The following is a 9,627-nucleotide window of genomic DNA, read 5'->3' as shown; positions in this document are numbered from 1 at the left end:
ATAACTGTAAACCCAGGATTAAATAATAATTATAGCCTATTAATAATGCATCATACCTATTTTTTGCAGCTCAGGTGCATTGGCGGTTTATTAATTTTGATGGAATATAATATTTTTGGATCCGGCCAAAAGTTTATACATAACAAGAACCCTGTTTCCCAATGATTTGTAAATTCACATGATTTCGATGGAGAAATATTACTTAGTACATAACCTGTAGTTTAAATAAATCCCCCGGCTATATAAAGCTTTGTATTGATTTTAAAACTAACAAAAGCGAGAAATCAGAACTGTACACCTCCTTCGAAAGGTAGTTTAACCCCTTTCTTATACTATACTTGATACACAACATAAACTATTAACACACATGTCAACTTCTCTGCAGAAAAAAACATTTCTGCTGTTATCTCAATTTTCAATGCTTGGTTAAAAATAAACCTTTACTCTTAACAAAAATAAAAACTAATACTAGCTGGCAGGGTCTTTGTTGTTACAGTCGTGTGTACCAACATGCATAAATGATGAAGTGTGTAAATGATGTACTGTGTAGGTTCGTGTGAGGTTCATGCTTTTGTATGACCCCCTTTTGCTTCTTTTCCTCTTTCCAATTTTAAGACATTTTATTTTTTCTAAATTTGTTTTGGAGCTTGTTCTTAATGTGGAGGTTGTATTTGTTGTTATAGCACCTTTTTTTATTTGGATGATGAGTAATTCTGTTCCAACTTTTTTTTACAGGCATGGTAGAAAGTAGTAGTTTTATTTTTGAAGGTTTTGTCCTTGAGTATGCCACCTTCAGCAGTAACTCAACAACTTTTTTTGTAGACTCTATTGTACATTACCACTACATTTATTTTAACACGTACTTTATAGACTTGATGAGTACCGAGCTCTAAAAAAATCTGGTATCTTTTTATATGAACGTTTTGAAGTTGGAAGGACTTGGTACTAATAAGTGTCACCATAACTTGTGAAACATGAGTTTTATATGGTTTTAAATCAATAAATAATAATACAATTGCTTTATACGAAAATAAATCAATTTGACAATTATGTGGCAGTTTATAAAAACATTTCTCTACTTTAGAAGTATATGCCTTCCTAATTGTAATGAAGAAATAGATTTAACAGCTAGTTAAGGGGTGAGTATGCTAAACTTCCACTTTTGTTGAGATATAACTAACTTTTTGCCTTGGGGGGGAAACAATTACTATTTAAAGTAGACAATAGCTATCTATTTAGAGAAAAGAAACCTGTCAAGCAAAGTGTTTTTAGTTTAAAATTTTGAAAATATGTCAGTTTCAGGACAAAAACATCATATTTCTACACGCTTATATCTTCCAGTGTTTTGTTTCTTAGTTAATAAATGTGTTTTATTTTGTCTAAAAGGGGTCTGAAGCAAACGGAACCTTTCATTCTCCTCAGGCGGAACTAGCTGTCGGTTGGTGTTATATCTGATGGGAACACTTTCTTGGTAACACCGGAATCGCACTTGGCGGCGACTGCTGGGGGATCATGCCTAAGTAAGTTCAGATATTCCTTGTTTTTTTTAATGCTTATTATGAAATTCCCAGTTTTCATCGACGTTGTATTGTGCATACTTTCACCAAGTGTAAACTGAAGGTACAATTCAAGTTGAAACCGGATTTTTGAAGTCAGCTTCATTCATGATGAACGTGTGCAGCTTTGTTTGGGCTGCGTCTATTTGCTGGACTCAACCATGGCGTGAACGGAGCTACTATTCAAACTTTGTGACTTTAAAACACTAATTTCTGCTGGAGAATACGACTCAGAGCTTATTGATTTGGTCTCATCCATGCAGAGCTCTCATTAGAAGTTGTATTTTTATTCTTCTGTTTTAGTCGTGAATTGGAAACATTGAACTTGTGTGGTTTACAGCTGATTATATTTCATGAGAGGAGGAGAATATTTCGTTATTGGTGTTTTAATTTAAGATGATGTAAACGTACATTTACCTCCCAAGGTTGAAGTTGTACAAAGAGGAACAAAGTCTCCCATGCTGCTGCTGCAGAGAACAACGAGTCACAATGAAATAAGTAGATGATGAATTCAGGAGTCACACGTCGTCTTTCCCCTGAACTGTTTAATTTAGATGCATGGAAATAAAGCACGATGAATTATGAGTCAAACAGGTACTTCACGACATATACAATCCTTCAATAAAGTAAGGTAAAGGCGTCCTGCTGAGTAAGTACGGTTTTATCAGACATCTGCACATCTGCCTGCTGTGATGAGCCTCACTCTGTTTTCCCCTTCATGCTTTGCATTGAGATACTTTTAAATGTTTGTATTTATTTTCTTTAAAGGTTTCATTCAATCAGCTACCGAACAAAATCATTAGATACAAACATAAAATCTCAAATATTGAACGACAAATGAGCAGAAAGAAGAGTAATCTTATATGAACTGACTCTCTTTCACAAGACATTAACAAAGCACACATCCACATCCAGCTGTTAGTTCGTACGTTACTATCCGTCGTATACCATTCAAAGAAGATCACAAAATACTTAAACCTCCTGTTTATCCATTGTTATTCTTGTTAAACATGTTCAGGCCTTTTCTTTTCAAAGTATTTAGTCTTTGTGCTAACCTCAACCTCTTCCATCTCCCCCCCTGAGGTTTTACTGTGACTACTGTGATACCTACCTGACACATGATTCGGTAAGCTGCGTTTCTTTCTACTTTTTCCACATGATTGAAAGAAAAGGTCAACTTTTTTTTCTCCCCCGCCCACTCGTGTTAAACGTACAATCATTTATTCTTCTGTTCCAGCCATCGGTGAGGAAGACCCACTGCAGTGGCAGAAAGCACAAAGAGAATGTGAAAGACTACTATCAGAAGTGGATGGAGGAGCAGGCTCAGAGCCTGATCGATAAAACAAGTAAGGAAGTTGTGACGAACCTTTTTATAGCAGTTTAGTGTCGCTAATGAAGATTAAAACGGTTGCTTAGCAGCGAAGTGCTCAAAGACGTCCAAAGCCTGATTTCCCTTTTCTATATTTAATATCCTGGTTAGACCCCGACTTGGTGTTGGAGTAAAGCCTGTTAAAATAACCCACTCATGGCATGATTATTCACATGTGTGGGATATACCAAACCCTTTGCTTCAACAGTGTTCAGCAGCTTACCCGAGCCCCCTCTGAAATTACAGATCACTAATCCCCTTCAAAGATGCAAAGCTAAACATGGTTCTGAAGTGTAGTTCTGCTCACTGGAGAGGAATATGTCGATTTACAGACTGAATTCTGATCTGGATCATAGAGCACCTTCAAAAAGTTGTCAGACTGCACATCCTTGCTCTTTTCATTTAGCAATACAATAAATGTAGTCGATGAGAACGAACATGAGCGCTGTATCTTTGCAACGATCTGGCCTTTTTGTTTCTATGTTGATGTTTTGTCTTTGTCTCCAAACAGCGGCTGCTTTTCAACAGGGAAAGATTCCCCCCACACCGTTCCCTGGTGGTCCTCCCCCAGGTGAGTCCATTGTGTTTCAGGTGCACAGTCATGTGATTCATTGACCATTACACTGGCTCATGATGGGGAGATTCTTATTTAACAGGGAACTGATGTCAGTATTTTTCTCAATATCAAGGACCTTACTAGAAAAGTGTGTTTATTATTCACGGAGTTTACCACCGCTGCAGGATTACAACTTCTGTTGGAGTGACTGGACGTGGGCGAGACGAGACAGCTTTATGTTTTCACACGCCGTGCTTTTAGATAGGCAAAGAAAGCTAAAATGGACCAAGACACACAAACATTATAGTATTAATATAACGTACTGTCAAAGTTTGTAACAGCTTCTGAAAAAGACTCGACTTAGAAATGATTCCTCGGTTTGACCTCCAAAAGTAAACCCGACGCGCGGCGCTCAAAGATTCGAGATCTCTACGTGGTTATATCGAATGCCTCTGGGTTTGGATTCTGACAGAAGGAGCTTGTGTTTTCATTTGTTACTCTGGCACACTTTCACAGTGAGTGGTACTTTAGGCCGTCGCAAAGGAAGCAGGAAGACACCTCAACAATTACACAACGACAACAGATACTTATTGACCTTACAGACTGGTGGAACAACATCCAGCAGGTTATTTATGAAGTACTGAAGAAGAAACTCCCAAGTCTCCACCAATCAGGTTGTTCTTGGCTCAGCCACGATATTTAAAGTCTGCGACTAGTCCTAGGGGAGTGGGTGACACTGAATGACAGTTCTGCACAGCTGCTTTATGATTTGATTACAATAATTAAAAATATGAAGTAATAAATATCTTTCTATAAACTAATGTGTGTAATAAATACTTTTGTTCTGTTATCTGTGATACAGGTGGTCCTCCAAGACCAGGCATGCTACCTACACCCCCGATGGGAGGTCCCCCCATGATGCCCATGATGGGGCCTCCTCCACATGGAATGATGCCGGGCGGACCCGGTAAGAAACATTTTTTTTCTTCTCTAAAGCTTCAGTCCCTTCTTACATGTCTCATAACATCACTTTTTTAAAGTGTTGCAGAAACAAAGTGTGTTACACAGTAAAAGGTATTTTCAGAGATATCACCTCGAATGAGACGACGCTTGGTGCTTTTATCAGACATCTTTTGGTTTGTAATGGGTTCTGCACTTAAAGTCTTCAACTGTCTGTGTCGCTTTGATCCATAAGAACGTCCTCCTAAGGGATGAAAAGGATCTGACATGAAGTAGAGAAGTTTTTAGTATTCAGTCTGCCACCGGCTGCTTCAGGTAGAGACAAAACACGTTTTTATCTGTTGTCTTTGATGCCCTTATTATTCAATTCCTGTTTGTAATATAAAAAAAAAATCAGAGAACAGATTCATGTGGTTTACACAGTAAGTCCCATTCACCGATCTAATAGACGGCGGCCAGTTGTTTGCTTCTGAATTTCTCACGTTTCTTGTAACGATACATTTTAAGTTTTGCCTGGAAATAATTAATACAATTTATAAGTCAGAATTTGAAGATGTGCCGTCTTTTAAAGGAAGACTGTGCAACCTTTTACACATAAATAAAATCAAAGTCAAGTATATCCTGTGTTAAAGTCTCTGAGTCATGATTGTCTACAATGAGCGAGAAGGGGCCGTGTTTACATGGACGGGACGGCCTTGTGTATAAAAGCTGTTATAGTTTAGGACTAGAGAAAAGAAGACTAGCCTACTCACTGCTTATTTGGATGTCACGTAAGTGTGTTTAGATCTCAGTCATTCTGTGTTATGTGAAGCTACGAGCTAACCAAAGTGTGCTAACATTAGCCTGCCAACACAACAATGCAGACCACAGGCAGTTGGAGCTCGAGCAAAGGACAATTTTGTCCAAACGGTGCTTGACTATTGTGTTCTAATTGATAACTCCGTTGTGTGAATGCGAGTAGAGAGGGGTTGGAGGTGTGTTGCTGGAGGAGAGCGGAGGCTTCAGAATAGCGGAGGTGTCACCAAACAGCAGTTTGTTGTTTGTTTTGGTTTAATGCTGGTGCTCAAGGGTGACATCTACTGGATCAAAAAATTGCACATTCTTCCTTTAGACTTTATTCTTTATTGTCCCCGAGGGGAAAACATTTTTCACAGCACTGTTACTGTCCAACAGACAAGTCCCACCAAAGAACATTCATACACAGAAAAACAGAGAATAACACAAACAATAACATTAATAACCCTGTATAATATCTTTGGCTTTTAGGTGTTGATAACTGGGGCTTTGGATAATTGTTCAGCACTTGTTAAACGATCTTTGAGTGTTTAATCAATCTTAAATGCTAAACTGAACGGTCTCAAACTGGCATCACTTGAGAATGAAACCCAGTGTCTCATTGAGAGAACTTTTCTCAATAAAGATTGACTAAAGGAAGGAATGGATTCACACTTTAAAAGTAGTTTAATATATATTAATTAATAATGACTATCCTAAATGTGAAGCTTAAAGGTGCATGTTTTCAGAAAACCTGAAGAAAAACCCCAGCAGCTAGAGAGAGCTTTCTCTCTCAAACAAGAGTACGATCCCGACAAGGTTATCCTAAATGAACTCTGAAGTTTAAATTACACTGCTGTGAGTCTTCCTGTCAGGCTGTTGTCATAACGCCGTGTATCTCCTCACTGTCACATTCAGGAGGCATGAGGCCGCCAATGGGAGGACCCATGCAGATGATGCCAGGACCACCACACATGATGCGTCACCCTCGACCCATGATGATGCCAGTAGTCAGGCCGGGCATGATGCGACCAGACAGATAAGAGCGAGCCGAGGAGTTACTCCTTTCTTTGTTGCCATGAACAGCCGCTGTCTAGTGAGGACACTCGGTTTCACTCTTGGATTTATAATTACGACTTTTTAAGAATCTCAGATTTCCAATTTTTTCCACCTTGACCCACAGATCCCCGTTATGTCATTCATTTACTTTTTTTTTTTTTCCTGGAACTGTATTTATTACATGTCACCTATGTAGACTGAACGTCATTTTCCTGGTATAAAAGCCCCTTTTTTTTTTTTAATGAAACGTCCTCTCCTGTGTTGGTGTTAAGATCTAAACATGGTGCCTCACTTCGACAAACTGTTCAGCACGCACTTTTAGAGCGTGTTTGATTTGACCAATTGTTTCCTTATTTTTTGCTTTGTTTTTAGGTTTTTACATATTTGGTTGTATTTCATTGCTTTGCTTTGATAAATAAAAGCTTGATCTCAAAACCAATTTATTTAACTCTTTAATGAGGTGGAAACCCTGTGATACTTGTGCATGACATCATGTTTCTTTTACTTTATTCACCAATCAGGGCCAGACCGATATGAGACTTTGGGTCCGATATTGATATTATGTAGACAAAAAAATCTGATGCCGATATCTGTATAGATTGACGGATACATTTAGTGCGTTGATCCCTCAAATGCGGTTAACCAAAAACTTGTGGAAAAGATATATAATAAAAACAAGATGGTCACTCAACTGGAAAGTAACTGCACATGTACGCGCATCATCGCTTGACACTGGAGAGTGATGATCCATATAGCACCCTCTGCTGGTGAAAGAGAACTGCTAGTGTAATAAAACGATACTCAAATGAAATGCTATTTGACTGGTAAATAAATCTCATAATATCGGCACTAACTATTGTAAAACGTGCCGACACTGAGTCACTTGATTGGCTGATATTATCGGCTGGCTGATTAATCGGTCGAGCTCTTGCAGCAGTGATGATGATAAAAGAAGAAATGATCCTAACAGTCGGTTACAGCTATCAGGATGCCAAAGAACACATGTTGTACAGGTGAAAGTCTCATCGACTCTTCTATTAATTATTCGTTAATCTCTGTTAAATAAAGGCTAAAGCTTTAAAAACACACTTTACACTGGGCTACATGTCCCGCTCCAAACTGCAGACACAGTCGGTGTCTATCTGGTGGACAAAGATGAGCATTTAGCAGCTTGAAGAAGCAGTCGTTTCCCTCTGGAGTTAGCCGAGAGCAAGAAGAGGACAAATAGAAGAGTGAGTGTGAATCATAATCATCAGGTTGGCAGAGATTAAAACTAAATTTACGATCATGTTTCTTAATATCTCCTGGAAGTGGAAGGCGATAGCTTCCAGGATCAGTATATCAACTTTATTAGGTAATAGTATATCAGTGTATCTGCTGACACGTTCAGTTTTTCATGCTGTGAAAATTAAACCGCTGAGGTGTGAGAATGAAAGCTTTGAGTTGGCAACACCAACGCACAGATTTGTTGGCTGTTGATGATAAGTCCAAAAAACAAAGTATACACAACGTTTCTGTGATGAACATGAACCTACAAAGTGTCGGCCATGTGTGATCCAAACGCGGCAGCTGATTGTTTTCTTCTCTAAGACGATAGTTAACACGACTTCTTTTGTCGCATGAACAAAAGCAAAACCAATCAAACTCACTTTCCCATCATGCAAGAGAAAGAAATGAATCAAATTCTCCAACTTCATGACCTAGACTCATCAGTAGTGAAGCATTAGTCCTCGTTTTCTGTTGACTGATTCTAACAGCTGTAGGTCAAAACATTTGACCTTTGAACTATCCGACACATCACTGACATGAGGGTCGGTTTACTATCACCGCAAAAGGAACAAATTCAAAGAATATTCCAGTTAGATCTTGTTCATAACTGCATCAAACTTACATAACCAAAAGGGTCATATTTTCCCCCTTCTTATACCCGTCTGATCGTTGTTGTATTTATAAGCATATCCTTTCTGCTCTTTTCTAGCCTTATGTAGAGATGGAAAAGATCTGATCTAATATCGTTATCGGGTTCGATATTGACATCATTTACTCATTGGATTTTGAACTGCCGGTGCTGATCCACATCCCCGATCAAGAAAGATTGTTGGGCACTTAAAAGAGTCTCAGCTCATACAGTCTCACTATGAAGACAATCAGACTGAACTGCAAGAACCCACAATTGGTCTCCATGACGACGGTCAGTCGAGATGGAACAGCTCCTTCTATAGGATAGAAACTATGTGAAGATAGCACAATGCGATGATGTGTTTACTAAAGCTTTATGTAGCCTTACACATAATACCAACGACAACAATAACACTGTATAATAAAATCAACATCAGTATCGGTATCTGTACATAAAGTATCAGAACCAGATCAGAACTGAAAAAAATAAGAGGATCAGTGCATCTTTAGCTTTATGCAACTCAGTAGTCATCTTAAAGATAGTTATCCGTTAAATAAACATTAATAATAACTTTATTTATGTAGCACCTTTAAAAGTTATTTGACAACTGAGCAAAGCAAATCACAAAAAGACAAGAAAGAAACTCGGTAAGCAACAAAAGAAGCCACACAACACGGCTTCACACGAGAACCGAAGGGACAAAAAACTAAAAAGTAAAACACATTTAAACGTAGCGGAGAGGAAATGGAGAAGACGGGATAAAAGCAAGAAAAAGCAGTCAAAGAACTATATATGAAGCAGGAAGGAGTACAGGCACTAAAATAAAATACTTTATGGAAATTATAGAAGTAAAATAAGGAAAAGGAAAAGAACAATGAAAGAAAACAAACAAAATAAAATCATTCAAAAGATAACAAATAAAACAAAGTCAAAGTAAGCGAAAACTGTTCAAAGGCATTAGACGATGACATCACATAAAAGCATATTTTTGGAGGTTTTTTGAAGTGATGTAACAGACGTCACTGATTACTCGTCGTTGTTTTTCGCCTGACATTTGAGAGATTCAAGTAGCCACACAGTATTTAGGTTAGCCCTGTCACTGGACTGCAGAGAGGTTAGCTACCTGTGTTTCCCTGATCGAGCTTGACACGCTCTCTCTGCCCGAAGCTCCCAATGTGTATGTCAGGTGTTTCAGCTCTGTGACGGACTGGTGACCTTTTCCTGCCCAGTGCATTCTGGGAAAAGAGCCAGCCACCTAAGATCCTGAATAATACAAGCAGATGCAGAAAACAGACAGATGTGTAAATCATTGTTTCTCAAGTCAAATGAGGAGGTTGACCCGGCCCTCATTAGTCTATTCAGTGGAGCGTGTTTGAAGAATAGCAGCGGCCGTTATGTAAGAATCTGTGGCTGCTGCTAAATCATTATCTCCGCCGACATTTGTTTCTACCAT

General features: G+C 38.6%; 1 protein-coding gene across 1 annotated transcript; it reads left to right on the top strand.

Moving 5' to 3' along the window:
• Positions 1-1,404: 1,404 nt before the first annotated feature.
• Positions 1,405-6,713, top strand: snrpc (small nuclear ribonucleoprotein polypeptide C). Its single transcript, XM_020630700.3, has 6 exons — positions 1,405-1,520; positions 2,640-2,682; positions 2,794-2,902; positions 3,437-3,496; positions 4,344-4,448; positions 6,134-6,713. The coding sequence occupies exons 1-6, from the start codon at positions 1,513-1,515 to the stop codon at positions 6,256-6,258; spliced, it is 450 nt and encodes a 149-aa protein (XP_020486356.1). The 5' UTR covers positions 1,405-1,512; the 3' UTR covers positions 6,259-6,713.
• The last annotated feature ends 2,914 nt before the right edge of the window (positions 6,714-9,627 follow it).

Source organism: Labrus bergylta, chromosome 5 (assembly GCF_963930695.1).
Source record: "Labrus bergylta chromosome 5, fLabBer1.1, whole genome shotgun sequence".
Lineage (NCBI taxonomy): Eukaryota > Metazoa > Chordata > Actinopteri > Labriformes > Labridae > Labrus > Labrus bergylta.
This window is presented reverse-complemented; position numbering and strand designations above follow the sequence as displayed.

Coding starts and splice junctions, on each gene's coding strand:
- snrpc (XM_020630700.3), top strand. Junction 2,903..3,436: donor GAGCCTGATCGATAAAACAA/GTAAGGAAGTTG, acceptor GTCTCCAAACAG/CGGCTGCTTTTCAACAGGGA. Junction 3,497..4,343: donor CCCTGGTGGTCCTCCCCCAG/GTGAGTCCATTG, acceptor TCTGTGATACAG/GTGGTCCTCCAAGACCAGGC.